The sequence below is a fragment of the Tursiops truncatus genome, chromosome 18 (assembly GCF_011762595.2).
Source record: "Tursiops truncatus isolate mTurTru1 chromosome 18, mTurTru1.mat.Y, whole genome shotgun sequence".
NCBI classification, from domain to species: domain Eukaryota; kingdom Metazoa; phylum Chordata; class Mammalia; order Artiodactyla; family Delphinidae; genus Tursiops; species Tursiops truncatus.
This window is the reverse complement of record NC_047051.1, coordinates 4,392,179-4,412,436: the sequence shown is the minus strand read 5'-3', so window position 1 is coordinate 4,412,436 and position 20,258 is coordinate 4,392,179. Positions and strand designations below refer to the sequence as shown.

The 20,258-nt window shown below is 45.8% G+C and overlaps 1 protein-coding gene across 3 annotated transcripts in view; it reads right to left on the bottom strand.

Annotated features, from left to right (window-relative positions):
- Positions 1-20,258, bottom strand: part of WASF3 (WASP family member 3) — a 90,194-nt gene that overhangs the window by 34,495 nt on the left and 35,441 nt on the right. For all 3 annotated transcript variants that reach the window (XM_033843700.2, XM_073794987.1, XM_073794988.1), the window contains exon 3: positions 4,337-4,479. In XM_033843700.2, the coding sequence (XP_033699591.1) occupies positions 4,337-4,469 (133 nt within the window). In that variant the 5' untranslated portion in view covers positions 4,470-4,479. The remainder of the gene's footprint in view (positions 1-4,336; positions 4,480-20,258) is intronic.

Genomic DNA, 20,258 nt, shown 5'->3' with positions numbered 1-20,258 from the left:
AAACAACCAACCCAATCAAAAAATGGGCAGAAGACCTGAACAGACATTTTTCCATAAAAGACATACAGATGGCCAACAGGCCAAGTAACACACTATTAACCAAAACCACTTTAAAAAGTGGCTTTCCTTCTCCCTCCCACTCCCCTCCCCACACCTTCACTCATATTAGAAGTTAGTAACACTCAAAGGAAAAAAATCTGAAAACTACTAAACACTAATTTTTTATTTTATTGGACAAAGCTTTGAAAGCTTTTGATACTTATTCTCTAATTATAAGGCTGTTCAAGTTACAAATTTCCTCTTCCTCATTTCTATGACTGTTCTTATACTCAATACCAATAAGCAACATTTTTTCATTGAAAAGAAACAATTCCCTGAAAAGCCTGGGAAATATCTAGTTCTGACAAAATTTCTGGCCCTTTAAAGTCAAGTGTCTAGTTTGGATGTAGTGGGAGCACTGTAACCGGTAAAAACCTAAAGATTTCCCCAAAGTTACGTAGAGTCACTGGGGCTTCAAAGGCCTATCTGGTACCAGGACCGGGTTCTCTTGTTTGATGTAAAGTTATTTAAACCTTCATGATGACCCTGAACTGTTCCCCCATAGATGTGATGAGAATCAGAACGATCTGGTGAATCGGGCCCTCAATTGCTAGTCTTCCTTTTTGGAAAAGACCAAAGAAACTCCTTCTGGCCCCTTGGTCTGTTCTTCCTTCCTTAGACCCACTAGAGAATTAGTTACTCTGGATTACGGCAGGAGGACAAGTCTGCTGCTCAGGCAGGTATGACCGCTCTAGGATCAAGGCAAATCCCTAAAGTTCCCCTTGGGATTCCCCCAAGACGGCCTTTGTAGACAAAGTCTAGCCTCCCTCTGTATCACTTATAGGAAGTTCAGATGACTGTACATCACCTGTCCTAATCTGGGAGTGGAGGCGCTGGGGCAGGGTGGGCAGGAGCCTACTGAATGACGGTCAGAAACTCAAAGGAATAAAAAAATAGACTCTGTTTTGACTTTATCTTGAAAATTCATCCTCAGTAATAGACGAATTTTAATATGACAGACTCATACTTTCCTAAAACTTCACTTTAAAAATAACTGATGAATGATTAGAAAATTAGAAAACAACACAAAAACTCTACTCAGTGCTCTGTGGTGACCTAAGTGGGAAGGAAATCCAAAAGGAGGGGATATATGTGTATGTATGGCTGATTCACTTTGCTGTACAGCAGAAAGTAACACAGCATTGTAAAGCCACTATACTCCAATAAAAATTTAAAAAAAGAAATCTATTTATGTCCAGGAAAAAAAGGAAAAAAACATTGTTTTATTGATTTATAAACATTCTTTTAAATTCTTATTTTCCTTAACAATTTTAGATCATAAAAATTTTTTTGCATATACCTTTTCTCATCTCCTGTATTTCCACTCAGTGGGAAGAAAAACCTACAAAAACTAAAGATTCACCCAAAATGTAGACGCCACTCATCATGTGCGAGAGTTTATGGCAGGTCATAATTGCATGTTGCCTATTGTATGACCATATTGATGTCAATTATATATGCTTTTGTAACTTCTAAGTAGGGACCCAGTTGACTTTATTTGCTGTAGGCTGCACCTAGAGGAGCACCGAGTGAATAAACAGGAATAAATAAATCACTGGTTATCAGTAATTTGCTGCTCCACCACCAATAAACAACCATCCTAGTTTTCTGAAGTTACACCCTTGGCTCTCACGCCCCCGTCCTCCCTGGGCGGCGAGCACGGGGCACCTGGGCACCTGTGAGGGTCTGCCGTGAACCGGCCACGCGGCTCCTTGACTGGGCGCGGGGCCATCAGTGCAACCCTCCTGCCTCGCCGGCCCGGGGCCTCGCTTGTGCCCAGTGCCTGTTTCTCTCCCCGTGCCCTCCTGCCTTTCTTCGTCCGCTGGCTTCCTCTAGCTCCTTGAGGCCTCCCTCTAGCTCCTTGAGGCCTCCCTCCACCCCCCGCAATAACCACGCAGGCCTGCGATGGCCACCGGGACCTCTCGGTCCTGGGCCACACCCCAGCGGTAGATCCCACGATAAACGAGCACACGCGCTGTGTCTTAGTTCAAACTTCCCGACAGAACACGACTGGCCCAGACAGGCTTTTCGATCCAGACACGCAGCATCTGACTTCGTAGGTCACCCCGATCACGATCCCTGCAGTGATTCCTAGCATCTTCTGTTCAAGCTCCCCCAGTGATTCTAGCAGAGAATCAGGGCTGAAGCAGGCTGACTGGGGTTGGACTGTGCTTGAGGCCAGGACCCATGCCTGGTCCACTCACGAGGCTAGAGCAGGATGTGTGTACAAAGTGTCACCACGGCTCCAGGGGTGCACTGTTTCCTGCTGCTGCTGTAACGAATTTTCACAACTTCAGTGGATTAAAACAACACAAAATTACCATCTTACAGCTCTGGAGATCAGACGTGTGAAATGTTACCACGGGGCTGAAATCCAGGCGCTGGCAGAGCTCTGTTCCCTTGGAGGCCCCAGGGGAAGGTCCAGTTCCCAGGCTTTTGCAATGTACAGAGGCCACCTGCACTCCTTGGCTTGTGGCCTCTTTTCCTTTCTTCGGACCAGCAACGGTTGATGGATCCTTCTCACATCCTATCACTCTGACACTCCTTCCTCCCACTTAAAAGAGCCCCGGGATTACATGGGGCCACCAGACAGCCCAGGATAACCTCCTTCTCGTGAGGTGAGCTGACGAGCAGCCTTAATCCTCCCCTTGCCCGGTCACACAGCACATCTGCGGGTTCCCAGGGTGAGGATGCAGACATCCTCAGAGGGGCTGTGATCATTCTGCCTACAAACGGACTCTACAGAACAAAACGTACCCTGCGGGTAGTTTCACTTAGAAGAGACTGTGGCCAGGCAGGCACCTCTGATGTAACCCTGCGCACGAGGCATGGTGTGATTATTAAAACCTCAACAGTTCATGTTGGTTTTCATCACTTAGACCTTATGCCAATAGACGTTTCAGTCATAAGAAAACAAGAGACTGAAAAAACATTCTCGTGGAGATATATGAATGCACACAGAAATACCTTCACCCTTCAATAATTCACAAGGTATCCTCCTGTAATTATACGAATTTATACATTTTGCCAACCACCACTACCAAAAATCAATTATAATTAGTTCAGATTCCAGAAGAAATCTATTTTGAAGCACATTTTAAGCAATTTCCAAATTACTTTTGTTTAGTCAATGATTATAGACATAATATATCAAAAATATACCAATAATGATGCGCTACAATTCTTCTAAAGAAAAAAAAAAACTCATCCATAGTGTTTCTTCTCCAAAACAAATAAAAGCACTTGAGTTGTTTTTAAAACCGCTCTCCCCGGCTTGACGCGGCCAGGATGTGAAATTTCATGGAGGATTTTCTCATTATTAACAGAGGTTCTGAAAATTTAACTGTGAAAACCTGTCATCCAAAATGCAGTGTGAACCATCTAAACTGAAAAGGAGTGGGACGAAGTGAGAAAATAAGATCACGACGTAAATGTAAAAGTTAGGGAGAAAGACTGCAACTTCAAAAAGCTCTGAAGGAAAAGCATTTTCATGCATATGTGAGTCTTAAGAAATAGAATATTTCTTGGGTATTTCATATTCATGTTCAAAATTAGAGTAACAGGAAGTCCTCTCTTCCTTACGCTTGTGTTTGCTTATATTTCTATAATCTGTGTATGCAATGTGTACATGGCACTGTGTACGTGTAACCATCAACTCATCTGCTGACCTCAATCTGGAAGTCAATACCTGCATTTTAACCTTCAGTAGGTTAAAATCAGCAAGTCTCACTAGCTTGGGGCTTGATTCTTTGATTCATTTGGAATATTATTCAATCAACAAACATGTATTGAGCCTCTATTCTAACGCCGGGCATATCACAGGTGCGACCTAGTTTTCAATTCGTTACACTGAAAAATAATTAGTCCTGTCCAAGTTTAATGCATAATTCACATTTTTGAAAATGCCAATTATTTTATCCTCATTTTTACTAAGCTTTTAAAAATGAACACTACTTTAAATCTACACGTTTGGTGGTACCTAGTGACTTGTGAACTGGTCAATGCTAACTTCGTCACATGAAGCTGGTAGCAACAGACCAGTGAGGGGGCCACAGCTGATTGCATGCTGGGAAATTCAAGAGGGAGGGTGGGAGGGAGGGAGGGAGGCTCTCTCCTTCAAAGCTGCAGGCCTCTTCTCTGGACAATCACATAACTACTGAATTGAAATCAATTTGCTAATTTGTTGAACTATGTCACTGGTAATCAGAAGAAAGGAGTCCCGAGGCAGGACACTCACTCAGACTGCTCAGCTGACGTATGATGGCAGCCAGGGTGCTGTTGGTCACACACTCGAGTTCACTGGGGATGCCCTCGGGCAGGGCTCCCCGGCACAGGTGCCGGGGTTCGATGTTCCTCTTCACTAAAGGCATGGCTCACAATCTGAAAATTAAAAAGACGGTTTTAAAAGCTCATATGCACGTTTTAACAAGCCTAGAGTTTCAACTCCCTGGAAAACTGACTCTTTTCCAGGAATCCGCATTATCCTATCATTTCTATGTGAGAGAATCGGCTCAATATGCAACAGATGTTGAATTCCTTACGTGAATGCCATAGACTTCAGAGATATATGGACAGCACAATCCCACTTTTATAGAAAAGGGATGCACGCGAGATTTCCAGTGAAGCGTTAGCGACTGAATACGTGCATTTTTACCCTTCCCCCACTCCGCTAAAATGACGAGAGAGAGGAAAGGCACAAGCCCACACGTACTAAGGGAGGAAAGGACACAACAGCCCAAAACCACAGGCAGCGCTTACAGACTAGGACACAGGAAAGGCCGAACCTGGGCTGCCAAGGAGGGAGCAGGACGGAGCCCACCTACCTGGGCGAAGGGTCACCAGACACTCAGGAAAGCCTTCCCCGTTATCCTGGGAATTCAATCCACTTCTCTCCTCAAAAAGTACGTTATACATCCAATGACATCTCAACGTTTTGTTTAAGGAGGTATATAGAATTTCAAGCCTACCACCTATACAGCAAATCTACTGCCCCCTACAGCAGGAGAAAACCCAGTGACTGGGACACACTGTCACCCTGACAGGGCGCCCACAAGGCCCAATTCACAGGAGCAGCACCAGAAAAGCCAAGGAGCCTGGTGGCGTCTGAGCAATTCTCGCTACGTGAGACAAATAATACCCTGTTCAAGTCACTGTTGCTGGGTGTTCTGTTACTGAATTAAATTTATTCCCAACTGGTACAACGGCTCACCTCAAGAAGCTGGAACTAGCGAGGCACATGGTAAATCTTTCTTTCCTTCCTCCCTTCTCCATTACCTCTGTTCGCGCATCCCATAAACACCTGCTGAGCACTGACCCGACACCAGGCAGTGTGCAAGGTGACGAGGACCCCGTGGTGAGTGAGACAGACAAGGCCCCTCCCCGCCCCCCCGGGGAAGTGAGACATCGGTCCAACCGCCCAGGTCAGTGGACTCAGGCTATGAAACCCCCTGGGGGACCCGACCCTGGGCAGCCTCTCTGTGGACGTGACTGCTGAGCTGAAATCAGAAGGGTGGACAGGGGCTATCTCACAGGGCTCTAGCAGAGGGCGAAAGGCGGGGGCAGCTGTAGAGGAAAAGTTCTGCTCAACTGGCCAGTGTTTTTATCGACTATTTCCGCCTCTTGTCCATTAAGGGGCTGGTTGAGCACACCGACCACATCTTCCAACCCAAATACTACTTCATCCACCGACCTAGGTGCACAGCCTGTGGTACATCACTTCACCCCTCCATGCCTTCCTTTCCTCCCCACAAAACGGGGATCACAACGGGACCTACCTCACGGAGTGAGGACTTAATGCATTATTACATAATAAACCACTTAGAACAGGGCCTGGCATATAGGGACACTCAAACAATGTGACTAATTATATTAATTTTATCATACCTCATATGTTGTTATGATGTTAATTCTGACTCTGATTGTAACAATAAAAAAGGAACAGTTCACTGGTTGAAAATAAGGCTGAACCACAGAAGACGGATAACAATATCTACATTAAAATTATGTCCAAGAACATATATGCACTAATATGTATAAAACAGGTAACTAATAAGAACCTGCTGTATAGCACAGGGAACTCTACAGCACTTTGCTGTCCAGCAGAAACTAACACAACACTGTAAAACAACTATGCCTCAACTTAAAAAAAAGGAAGGTAGAACTGCACGTAACCTCAACAGCCGTGGACCCATCAAACACTGAGCACCGACTGTGTACCGGCCCGATGCTGACGTCTGACACCTTCATAAATTCAAGTGGGAGACTGAGAGGTACCAAAGGAGAAGGGCCTGGAATTATCTAGAAACTGGAAGAAGTGAGGAGAAGCCCCTGACCCTTTCAACTGAAAGCCTGTGGGCCTCCTTCCGTGCAGACACTGCGGTGTCCACTGGGCAGGGTGGGTTTAACAGGCCTCATGATGCTCTCACTGGCCTTCCAAGGCCATCCCATTCCCCACTCCCATCCAGAGCATCAGACTGGGATGTCCCAAAGCCACATCACTGATGGGAGGATATCTGAGTCCTATTTGGGGGACTAGTTTGGGGAAGTCGGGCACCCAAAGGAACTGTTAAGAGTCTGGTTCATCTCAGTGATGTTAGCCATACTTCTACATCCGTTCCTAAAATTGTTTTTCTCAATGTACACATATGCTGACATTAGGAAGACATGGGCACTGTCTCCCACCCCGTCCTTAAACATCTCATGATTATTAAGAATAAGAAAGGGACCAGGTGGTGACGAGAGAACCTTTATATGCATAAAAATAAACTAAAAATTTCCCAGAATGCCAGAAAAAAGAAATGATGTCAAAGAAGAGGTACACATCCAAGGAAAGCGTGTTAAACTAGGAAAATTCCAGATACACTAGTCTCTAGTCAAACGTGTAGCTATGATTTATGCCATTTCTTCCTGGGAGAATCAATTAGAGCAAGAGGCTGGTAACGAGTCATAATCAACTAGAAAATCTCATGAGGAAGAAAAGAAAAATCATTAACAAACTTAATAAAAGCATAAAGTATAGGAAAGAAAAATACTGAGAACCAATAGCAGAGACTGGAGAACTAGAAGGCAATTAGGCAACAGCAACTACCACGTACATAAAGAGGCGGCGAGCACCGCGGGGGCGGGGCAGGGGGCGCAGCTTCCACAGACGCAGGTGAGCAAGGGATGCGGACGGGACCGCAAGGCTCTGAACCCACTGCTCAGGACGCTGCTCAGTGAGAACGGCCCACGTGTGAACTAGCTCTCGAGTAAGTTCTCACAAGAGGGTGGTACAAGGGCTTGGGGTAGACATGAGCTCGGAGCTGAGCGCCGACTGTGTATATAACATTCTCTTCCAGGTGCATTTGTATTTATTCAAGATGGAATGTCCTCCTTCCCCATATTTTTCGACCTCTGACAGCCCCAAAACTTGCCAGTCTGACACCCCCCGGCCCACCACCCGTATTTCTTTGGATCCGCCGTCGTTCAGATACACAAAATCCTAACTACACACGCACCCCGCAGACGTCCCCCCTGCACGTGCAAAGCAGGCCAAGCGGTCATCACCTCCCCCTCCTTCCCTGACTGGGTGGCTCTCCGACGTCAGATGTGCCGTCACGTCGTCGTCCTGGCGTATCTGGAGCTAACACCGCCGTTTCCCACAAGCCGTCCTGAAAACCACACCAGCCTTTTCGGAGCCTCCCCTGCCCTGCCGCCCTGCCCCGCCCCCGCTGAAGTCCTTCACGTTTACACCTGAGACACCCCCTCCGGCATCGGTGAGCTGCCTGGAGCCTCCGTGTGTCCCTGACAGACGTGCTGAAGGCGCCCACGCGAACACTCGCCTGTGATGCTATCAGGGCACAGAGGAGAAGAGCTTAAGTCTCTGCAGGGGCATTCACCACATCTTGTCTTTTCTGGATTCTCATGCTTCGACACCTGAGCCCAGGCTCAGCCTGCAGGGGCTGCCCCTCCCGGGACTGACCAAATCCTGAACTCGCCTTGCCATCCAGCCCACCAGTGCAGGGCCCTCGCCACCACCTCCACTGCTCCCAGCAGGCCACCTTCCGCCTGCCCTAATCACCCGGGCGCCAGACACCAGGAGTGACCTCACACCCCAGAGCCCCTGAGATTATTCAAATGAGCTCCTCCTAAACCCGCTCACCCTGCCTCACCCGTGCCTCCGAGAAAATCCACAATACAGGCTCCTTCCCCTGATCCCCCCCCACTCCCTCTGCCTCGACGGCCCTGGTGCTTCCCCGTGGGGCCCCCGCCCCTGGGAGCTGGGAGCGACTCACTCTCTTGTCAGTGGCAGTTGTCTCTGGATCCACTGGCTTCACTACACCTCGTGTTTCCTAGTGACACACCATATTCTAAACAGTGAGAGGTCTGAGAAGGATTCAGAAGAGGCTGCGTTGTCAGACGCTCACACAGCTCCCCGCTTACTGTCCCCAGCACCCCGCAGAGCCGGTGTGCCTGCACTGGGCCAGCACAGACGGCGTCTCTCCCCGCAGGGCAGACCGTAAACTGCCCAGATTTCGGGGCTGAGTCTATCGACTCTGTTCCCCACCAAGCCCTTCACAGCCCACACCATGGCTCGAGCACCCCAATGATGCCTGCTGACCTCGTGCCCATATACCTACACACACACATGTCTATCTGCCCCTCCCCGGGCACCTGGCCTATTGTTCAGTAGTTCAGCTCTAATTAATCCCAGCCTTCACTTCTCACTGTCATTATACCTAGATGTGGGGCTCCCGCACCTGTCTAAATACACAAGACAACAGAGAGGGAGGACGTGCTGCCGTCTGTATAATTTTAGAAGAAGGGTTGCATTTCACAGATCCTTTTGAAAGTTCTAATCACCCAGCAACGACTTTTATGGCTTTCCTGTCAGTGTGAAGTACTCTAACAGATGTATTTTTTCCCAGACAGCCTTTATCTGACGCGAATCCAGTTTTGAATAAATGGAAGCGCAAGGAAGAGGTAAAGGAGAAAATGTTGAGTCAATCGATTCTCTTGAAAACGCTTTGCAGTTACAGAAACAGACATGGAATGAGCGAATCCACCCAGTCACCAGCAAACAACTTCCATGCGCTTCACCAGCCCATCCCTGGAACGTCCCAACCATTCTTCAAAGCCACCCTGCGTGCTAAGAAAAAAATCTAACACTGCTAATCAAATGCTCAAGGACTATCCGAGGTAGCATGAGGTTTACTGCTAAGCCTGCAGTTTGTCCAACTTTTCTGGGAAATGTCTCAGTTTACAGACACAGCCTGGTTCACGCAACTGTGAACTAGATTCCAAGGCACGACCGAAACCAGGCCAGGGTCCCTCCCCAGGAACCTGGAAGTGGGACCACGATGTCCAGATCATAGTTGCTGCTCTTTGGAGCAGCAGAGATGGAGCAGTCTTCACCACTTGAGTGGGAGGCTGACGGTCAGTCTGCAGCAAGAAATGAGAACGGGACAGCTGAGGGGAACCAGCAAAGACCAGACAGCGACGGGGCTCCCAGTGGCTCTGCCCAGGCTCCTGCAGACCTCAGCCAACCAGGACGGAACCTTCTCCTACACCCCCACCTCGGGGTCGGACGTGCATCACGCAGGATGCCTCTTCCAGCCTCCTCTCCTCTTTTCACACAGGCACATCCCCCATCAAACTTTTGCAGGTGGGATCCCATAAGGACACAGAATAAATAATATAAGCGGACATTAGACTCTGATTTTTGTGTCACCTTTTCAAAATAACCCCGAGTCAGTGTGTACTAATTACACCTTCTGCGGGTTCCTTACAGGCCGTGTGGAGGCTCACGTGAAAATGTGTGCTGGGCAACAACATGTAAGATACTAATGATCTTATTACTTTAATATCACGTTCATTACTGAAATAAGATACTTAATATTTCCCATCTAATTTTGCTTATTGTACAATTAACCTAAACCTGAATTTTTCCTGTAATTTTACTCATTATGCAACGAAATGTCTGCAAACTGGCATTTAACTTCTCCAAGTAGTACTCTTGTGATTAAAGTCAAAGGATTAAAGAATTTCAGAACCATATCAATGTGTTTTCTACTTTCACTCAACTTTCCTATCTTCCAATAACGTATTTCACCTCTTTTTAGAATTCCATACACTGAAACTCTTCCGTTTTCCTACAGCATCATTAATTGGAATGCTTTTTTTTCTTAAAAAATTTATAGAAGCAATTCCACAGATGTTTAAAATAGTAAGAAGTTCTCAGAATGTCCCTTTCCACAGCCATTCCTGTCCATGTGAACCATCTGGAAGATCTCTTTCGGGCGAGCAGTCGACTTAGTAATACAAACACAATGAGTGGGTTTTTCCAGATATCCCACTGCTGCTGGTGTTCAGTTGAATTTCATTGTGTTCAGAGGACAGGCTTTGTCTGACTTTAACTCCCTTAAATTTGCTGAGATTTGTTTTATGGCCCAGAAACCCACGATCGTGATCATTCCCCAGTTTATATTACGATTGTAGAAAGGGTTGACTGGATGCAGAGTGACTTAAAGAAAGTGCACTAAGTCCTTATTACATATTTAAAACTATGTTACTGATGGCCCTGTTTGAGTGTATAAAGCTGACAAAACTGTGATGGATTTCTGCCTCCACCCTGCAGCCATAAAGACTTCCTGAGGCTGGAGGACGCGCACAGCTCAGGAACCTGACGGCGTTCGTGATGCTTTCGTTTCTGCTCCCGACGCGCTGGTAACCTCTGCTCTGACTGCCACATGCCTGGCAGCTACAGCGCAGCACGCAGCAGAGGAAATCACGCACCCAGACTCTCCTGCACCCAGCAGACTACACGTGTGCCTACTGCACATGTCTGGATTTTTAACCACATTGACTTGTATGTAGGAGTTGTGTCCTCAGAAAAAACGGGATCCCAGCACATGTGGCCCCATCCCTGCACCCACACAGAGCCGGTCCTCTGATTCCCACCATATTTCCCGCTGTGCCCCTTTTACTGTGAGGGGCAAGGACCATGTCCGCTCCTCCCTGGCTTTACGGGACCCCGCCTGCCTGCTGACATTCCCCGGAAGGTACCCCCAACGCCGTCACATTCCCGCAGCCAGAGGAAGCGCCTGGGCCTCCTCAGCGCCCACCCTGTTCTGTGGTCTTCTAGAGCGACACTGCCTCACCTCTTTTACGTAAGCTTCAGAGGCAAGTCGTGATGAAGTCGGGGGGCGAAGTGGGGGAAAGACTGCGTAAGTGTAACAGTCGTGTTTCACTGGGATAAATGTCTAGGCTTTGTTACTAGACCATGGTCTGTAGGCTCCTGCATGATGAGGGACAGAAAGGCGCAGAGGAACCGGAGGCCCTGGGTTCCAGGCCCAGTTCTGCCACCAGCACTGCGTGACCCTGTGCAGGTTTCTTAACCAAGGTGGGCCTCGGTTTCCTCCTCCGAAGAAACAGATTTGCTCTCACAGGGCCCCCGAGCGCTGGCGCGCTTTCTTTCCTTCCAGTTAGATATACAGCTGGCTTCCAGAAATAGCCATATTGGATTCAAACTGTGCTCCAAACACCTTGTGCATTTTTATTATACTTTAGCCAATGGAAATACAAAGAATAAACATCAAAAATAAGACAAAATCCCTTTCCTGGAGGAAGTAATGGTTCAGTGAGAGAGGCAGGCATATCAATAAAGTTACAATCCAGGGTGACAAGCACTAGTTTAAGGTATTTCTCATACCTGGGAAATTAAAACACAACTGGAGGGCTTCCCTGGTGGCGCAGTGGTTGACAGTCCGCCTGCCGATGCAGGGGACACGGGTTCGTGCCCCGGTCCGGGAAGATCCCACATGCCGCGGAGCGGCTGGGCCCGTGAGCCATGGCCGCTGAGCCTGCGCGTCCGGAGCCTGTGCTCCGCAACGGGAGAGGCCACAACAGTGAGAGGCCCGCGTACCGCAAAAAAAACAAAACAAAACACACAACTGGAAAGACTCCACTGGGGGATGGGGAGGTCACACCGCTTCACCGACCCTGCAGCGCACGCTCGGCACACGGAGGCTACTCAGGAAACGTCAGGTGGTGGAGGAATGCAGTTCGTTTCCAAGGGTTGGAAAGTATCATCTCGTTTTTGCTCAACAGCCTCAACAAGTAAATAATAAGTACCCCAGGGGAAAAAAGCAGATGTATGTCTATGGAATAACATAGTGATATGAAACCCCTGTCAAGTGCTTATTTTTGGAGGACGCTCAGAGATAAGAAACGGTCGCTTGTCTTTTATGGGCTACAAAACATCACCTGGACATTTTTTCAGGTGGACGCTAACATCTGGTTCTAACTGAAAAGGCAGAGAGTAGAGGCCGAGGCTGAGATTCCTCTGCACCAGCGTGTTCACCACTGGCTCCTGTCTTGTTTTTGTCTGCTGTAGAAAGAAAGCTCAAGGCCAGAAAAAGTGAAGAAAATAACCTACCACGAGTGGGATATGGAGAAGCAAGTGGTGAAGAGCATCCAGTAAGTGAAGAACAATCCGTGGTCTCTGCCCCGTCCTCCTCTCCTGGGCATCACGGGGGTGGCCATGGGGCTCAAGAAAGCTTCTCTTCTAGAACCTTCCACCAGTTATCTGCATATCTACATTGAAATTGACTTTTAAGCTCTGTTATGTCCTTCTTTAGTTTGGACTGGTTTTTTTTTTTCAATTTAAAGTGATGAAATAAAATTATTTTTAAGGCAGAACAAGAAAATGTTTAAACATAAAATTTTCTCTGCCATTTGAGCCACTACCCTCCCCCCCTCTTTAGTGTGCACTTTGCATCTGTATCACACATTATATTAACTGGATCCCCTTAAAGACACAGGAATGCCTGCTCACCCACAAAAAGCAACTTCCTACTGGTGCCAGTGATGCAATGACTTAGGAATAACACTCCTTTCTCAATCCTGCAAGAGGTCACCGTGACCCACGACTCGCCTTGTTGGGCTCACAAACTGTCAATATGTTCCTCTGATGTATGACTCTTTGTCTCAAAAACTTATATATCGTGTGCTTTGACCTCCGATGAGCAGAGTCTTCAGAGATTTCTAAAAGACTGCCTCCTGGGTTATAATCTTCAGGATGGCCTGAATAAAATTTTCTCTCTCTTTCTTAGATTGACTATTGATTAATTTTTCATCAACAAATTACTAAATTCCTTTTAGATGTAAACCGCTTTAAAAATATATTCGTATTTTATTTCTAAGTCATTTTATAGTGTCTTGGTATCCATATAATCAGACACTCAGTACATTTGGGACTGTAGGATATACTTTATATTTGAGCCTACACCTGTTTTCTATTTCTCTGTTGCACATGAAAGTTTATTCTGATTCACGTTACTAATCCAGGAACCTCAGAGATGCTTTCACTGGGAACTGCCTTCCTTCCCTGTTTTGACCAGCCAGACAAAACCAGCTACTTAAATAAACTTTTTTTAAGATAAATGGAACCTGGGAGATCTAGACTGTAAAATAATCCCAGTCACTCCCAAAAGCTTCATTCTAGAGTAAAGGGGGAAAATCACTAGTAAAATGGATGAAAGTACAAATCACTTATTGAATGAAGGTCTTATATGCAAAACATACAAAGAACTCTCAAAACTCAGTGATAAAACTATCCAATTAAAAACATGAGCAAAATATATGAACAGACACTTCACAGCAGACAGACAGATGGCAAATAAGCACCTCAAGGACACTTCACACCATCAGTCATTAACCATGAAGGAGATGCAAATTAAAACCACAAGGAGATAGCACTGCACACCTATTAGAATGGCTGAAGGCAAAACCACTGACCACACCAAACATCGGTAAGAATGTAGAGAAACCAGAACTCTCTGCTGAAGGGGATGTAAAACAACCCAATCACTTTGGAAAACAGTCTGGCAGTTTCTTAAAAAGTTAAACGCACACTTATCAGAATGACCCTAGGAACCATTCCACTCCCGGGAATTTATGCAGAAGAAATAAAAGCATATGCCCAGGGACTTCCCTGGTGGTGCAGTGGTTAAGACTCCCAGCTCCCAATGCAGGGAGCCTGGGTTTGATCCCTGGTCAGGGAACTAGATCCCACAGGCATGCCGCAACTAAGGAGCCCGCCTGCCGCCACTAAGACCCAGCACAACCAAATAAATAAATTAATTAAAAAAGAAAAAAAAGCACATGCCCACACAAAGACCCGTACATGAATGTTCATACAGCTTGATTTGCAAAAGCCAAAAACAACCCAAAAGAGAAACGACCCCAAAACCCATCAACGGGTGAATGGATAAACAAACTGCACTTTTTTTTTTTTTTTTTTTTTTGCGGTACGCGGGCCTCTCACTGTTGTGGCCTCTCCCGTTGCGGAGCACAGGCTCCGGACGCGCAGGCTCAGCGGCCATGGCTCACGGGCCCAGCCTCTCCACGGCATGTGGGATCCTCCCGGACCGGGGCACAAACCCGTGTCCCCCACATCGGCAGGCAGACTCTCAACCACCGCGCCACCAGGGAAGCCCAACAAACTGCACTTCTTAGCAACAACGTGGAACGAATTACTGATACGGGAAACAACAAGGATGAATCTCCGATGGTTATGCTGAACAAAGGCCAGACCAAAAGAGTACACACTGTAGGGTTCCTCCTATGTAACTATGATACTGTGATTTATAATAACAAATATGTATTTTGTCTTCATCACCACTAATGGCACAGAGCTCCTAAAACTTAGAATTTCCTAAGTGATAAGAGCTATAAAGGGGTCTTTTGACACAAACCAACCCCTTTGAACCACACTTGCGTATGTGAATGAAGTGACTTCCGGACCTTCCCTAAGGATGGGGGCTGGTTGCCAGGGGAACCAACCCAGTGATTAGAAGGTTGGAATTTTCAGTCCCACCCCCAGACCTCTGGGGAAAGGAGAGGGGCTGGAAACCATGTTCAGTCACCCACCGCCAATGATCTAACGAATCGTGCCTGTCATGAAGTCTCCAGAAACCCTCCAAAAGGATGGGGTTCAAGAGCTTCTAGGCTGGTGAACCGGATGCATCCACGTGCCAGAAGGGTGGTGCACCCCAAACTCACGGGGTTCTGTGTCTCATCATCGAGCCGCTCACTCATATCCCTGAAGGTCCTTCGCAACAGCCTGGTCGTCCATCTAGTGGGTAAACTGGTTTCCTGAGTTCTGTGCACCATCAGGCCCAGACAGGGGTCACGGGAACCTTGGATTTACAGCCACTCGGCCAGAAGTGCAGGTAACAAAGGAAGCTGGGGGGCTTGGCTGGGGGGATCTTGTGGGACAGGCCCTTCACCTGTGGGATGGGTGCTCTCTCCACCAGATAAACGTCAGAACTGAGTTGAACTGCAAGCCACCTGGCCGGTGTCACCAAACTGCTTGCCGTGGGGACACTACATGCCTGGTGTCAGAGTGAAGAAGCAGGAGACACACAGAGGACTGCTTTTCCTTTACAGTAACATTCTGGAAACGCACACCAATCTCAAAACAGAGAGCAGATTCGTGCTTGCCTGGAGGTGCGGGAGAGACGGTGGGGGGTGGGGAGGGTGACAAAGGCCGGAGGAACCTTCCATGGGCGACAGCGTGCGCGCTCACGGCTGCGTGCACAGGTCAGAACTCACCAGACTGCACCTTTCAAACATGCATCATTTACTGTTGGCCAGTTACGCCTTATTGAACGAAGGTCTTATATGCAAAACATACAAAGAACTCTCAAAACTCAATAATAAAACTATCCAATTAGTTTAAAAACTGGATCCGTGGGGTTGGATAAGAGATAAGAGCAGAATACAAATTGGGAGATGCCTGGAAAATTATTTCATATTTAGATTTTGACACGATGGTCAGGGAGAAAGAATTACTGTGAGCCACAGACACGGGACGAAAGACCACGACAGAAAGAAAACAGAAAAAGATAAATTTAGCAACTCGTCAGGCGCCACAGTTAATGGCTCGATGAATACAGCAAACGGAAATGCTAACTCACTTCCTAGGAAAAGTTTTCCTCCTACAGAGTTCCATCCTCCAGAGTGGATGTGTCCCCGCTCCACCATCAGGGACGGGCAGTGCAAACAGTGAGCACAGACAGCCGTCCTGAAAGGGGCCTGGGCCTGGCACAGCAGCCGAGCAAGCCAGACCAGCGAGCAGAACCCAAGTTCTTCAGGAGCTCAAGCCCACTACACCCCAGTCCTCACCTCCAAGACGGAAGCAACGCCTGCCTGCTCCCCTCCGAGGGCTCCGATGAGACCTCTGATGATGTGGTACACCAAGGCCACAAACAGCGTAAAGCGGATCCCAAACCCCAGATGCTACCCCTGTGCAGGAATCAGTGCTTACCTGACACATTAGAAAACGAACTCTGCCTCCCTTTTCCCATTAGCTGGACAAGGGGGGGAAGGATGGTTAAGCAGCACCACCATCAGGCTGCGGTCACACTGAGATGCGTAGGAAAGGCTCGCAAGCTGCTCAACGCGATGGTATTGTCACTAGTTACGACCCCCACTAAGTATCTGTTCCATGGATGCCCTTTTAAATAAAACTAAAATTGTCAGCTTCTTATTCAAAGTACAATAAACATATGACCCATGGACACTTTATAAACACAACATTAAGCTGAGTGAACACTGCGTTATTTTCATAACATGAAACACGTGAATAAACCCTCAGACGCTATAACCATCCAGAGTGGCTTTAGCACTTGCGAGGGTGAACGGATCTCAGAGAATCTTCAGGGACTCAGACTCTACCTGTATGACCTATGACCTCAAGGTTTAATTCTCAAAAGCCTCTAGTTTTTGTTTCTATTTACTTGACCATAAATTGAAAGTCTTCTTGAAGATTAGGCAGCATCTCCTCTTCTTGTTACGAAAGATGCAGCACTTATTTTTCTCTGTCCTACTCTTTTGCACCAATTACTTGAGAACAACGTTCACCAAACAAATTAATGAAGCAAATCCAAAATGCGTTAAAAATAAATGTAAGCTCCTAGAGGAAACAACAAATTATAAGATACAAAATTAGATCATTTACCAAGTGTGTAAAGAAAACACTAACAGCAGAGCCTGAAATACCCACTTGGACCATATGGAGCTTCCACTTTTGTTGGTCAAAAATAGCCAAACGTTGGCAACTCATACGAACGACATCCTGAAATAAGGTCAAAATAGCAGAAAAGCTGTAGAACGTACCAACTGTTCCCTAGCAGACACGCTACAGATCTTGAGCCTGTATTTTTAGAAACCAAAAGCATCCTGGTGGCAATATTTTTGGCAACTAGAAGCTGTGTTCATGAAAGATAGTTAAGATAAACTGAATGGTTATTTTAGTTAACCACTCCCAACTGTTGGCACTATGCAAGTACCAGAGAAATACTAGTAAAATATCTAACATTTGCAACACTTGGTCTCAAAACATCAAGCCTGGCACCCTATCCGCTTCATTCTTCTCAACACAGTCCAACAGGTGTGGCACCCTATCGGCTTCATTCTTCTCAACACAGTCCAACAGGTGAACCGTGACCATTCGGGGTTTCTAGTTCACCTTATAGAAAATCAACCAAAGAAACAAAATCATAAAGCTAACGATGGTAACCCCGTTACAGGTGATAAATGGGAACATTTTACATACCTGAGCATTTTATTATATGCGTTATGTCATTTACACCCCACTACAACCTTATGGGTTGGCACTGCCCTCGCTTAACAGATAAAGAACTCAGGGCTCAAAAATTAACTTATCCAAAGTGACATGATTCATAAGTAGAAGAACTTAAACTCAAAACCAGTTCTGCCACATGCCGTGTAGCGGCTGGGCCCGTGAGCCGTGGCCGCTGAGCCTGCACGTCCGGAGCTTGTGCTCCGCAACGGGAGAGGCCACAACAGTGAGAGGCCTGCGTACCGCAAAAAAAAAAAAAAAAAAAGGTTCTGGTGGGTGCCAAAGTCTTATGATGTTTCTGCAACTAAGACCCTCTACCAGCATCACCATCCGAGGGTCCACGGTCTCTCCGATGCTCTGAGGAATATTTTCAATGTTTTCAGCAGCTTATCAAGATTATTATCCTCCTTTTACAGATAAGGGAAATGAGGATCAAGGATTTACGTGGATTTTGCTCGAAAGCTTAATTAAGCCTCTATGTTTTTAGCATTTGGACCCAAGATCTTCCGTAACGTCTAAATTTACACTCGTCCCCTGTGCTATACCAAGTACCGAGCACCAAGTGACAGGGCCGGTAACATGTAATGAAATGCACACAATTATTAAATTTGTTTAAGATTTGTAAGTATTCTACTTAGGCCGAAAAACAATTTCATTGCAAGAGACTTAGAAATGATTCCAGTAAAACCACCCAGAGATGCTGTCCTGTCATAATTCTCCCAGACAATTGGGACCACGACTCAAGATTCCCTCAGCCCCACACTGCCAACCACCGCAAAAATGAGCAAGTACTTGGAAATTACATAGCAGCCATTAAAAGGCACAATATGTGTCTTATATTATTACACAAAACACGTCTGTATAGTCTAAGAACTGTTAACTCCTCCAAAGTTAAGTGAGGGTTGTAACAGATTTAACAAATAACGTTGTTTGCCCTCACAAAATTTTAGAGGACATCTTTATATTGTTTCAGATAGCCTTTTTCTTTAACTTAAAAAACAAAAGCTATTTAATGAAGTTTAAACCAATGTGTAACTTTTAAATACTACACGTGGCTTTCCAGTTATATCAACGGAAAGAAGAAGATGCTGAAATAAGACTCTCACGATAGATTATGCTGACTTTTAAAACTTTAAAGAACAGTAATTTAAACCCACAAGTGATATAAATGTTGCCTTGCTTTTATGATTTTCAGATCATGACCACAGAACCCAAAATGTAGTAGATTTTATGTGCTGGCATTCAACAGCTATTCCCCAACTCCTGCTCTCCCTTCTATATCACAGAGGCTGGCAGGCTAAAGCAACATTTCTCAGGCCCCTTGCTAGGGGAGTTCTAAATTTGCTTTTGCTTCTTTCCCTAACCATATGCCTTTTATTTCTTTTTCCTGCTTTATTGCACTGGCTAGGACAATTCTGAATAGGAACGTTGAGTGACTAGCCTTGCTCCTAATGTCAGGCAAAAGCATTCAGTCTTTCACCAGTAATTGTAATATCAGCTGTAGGTTCTTCATAGACAGCTTTTATCAAGTTCAGGAAGCTCCCTTCTACTCCAACTTTTTTGAGAGTTTCCTTCTGTTCTTAGTTTTCTGAGTTTTTAATCATGACCGGATGATGAATACTGTTAAATGCTTTTTCTACATCTACTGAGTTGATCATAGGGGTTTTAAAAATTCTGTTGTTTAGTTTGTTGATATTGTGAATTACTCCTGCATTTCTGGAATAAATGGTCCTTGGGCATGATATATTACCCTTTCTATATAAACTGTATTTAATTTGTTAATATTTTGTGGCGAAATATCCGTTTTTTGTATCAGAGTAATACTGACCTCATAAAATAGTGTTCCTTTCCTTCTGTTTTCTGAAGGGTTTGTATATAATTGGTATTATTTCTTTCTTAATAGGTTGGCAGAATTCACCAATGAGACCATGTGGGCTCAGAGCTTTCTTTTGGGGACAATTTTTAACTACAAATTCAATTTCTTTAATAAAGAGCTATACAAGTTACCCATTTCTTTTTTTTTTTTTTTTTTAAGATTTTTTGATGCGGACCATTTTTAAAGTCTTCATTGGATTTGTTACAATATTGCTTCTGTTTTATGTCTTGGCCTTTTGGCTTGCGAGGCACATGGGATCTTAGCTCTCCAACCAGGATCAAACCCGCACCCCCTACATTGGAAGGCAAAGTTCTTAACCACTGGACCGCCAGGGAAGTCCCTATCCATTTCTTCTTGAGTGAGGTTTGGTAGGTTGTATCTTTGATGGAATTTGTCCATTTATCTAAGTTATCGTATGTATTAAGTGGCTCATAATATTTCCTTATCTTCCTATTAATATCTGTAGGATCTAGATTGATGGTCTCTCTTCTCTCTCTTTTTCCTGATCACTATGACTACAGGTTTGTCACTTTTATTGATCTCATCAAAGAAACAGCTTTTGGTTTCACTGATTTTTCTCCTATTTTTTTTTCCTGTTTTTTATTTCATTGTTTTCTGCCCTTATCTTTATTATTTTCTTCCTCTGCTTGTTCTGGG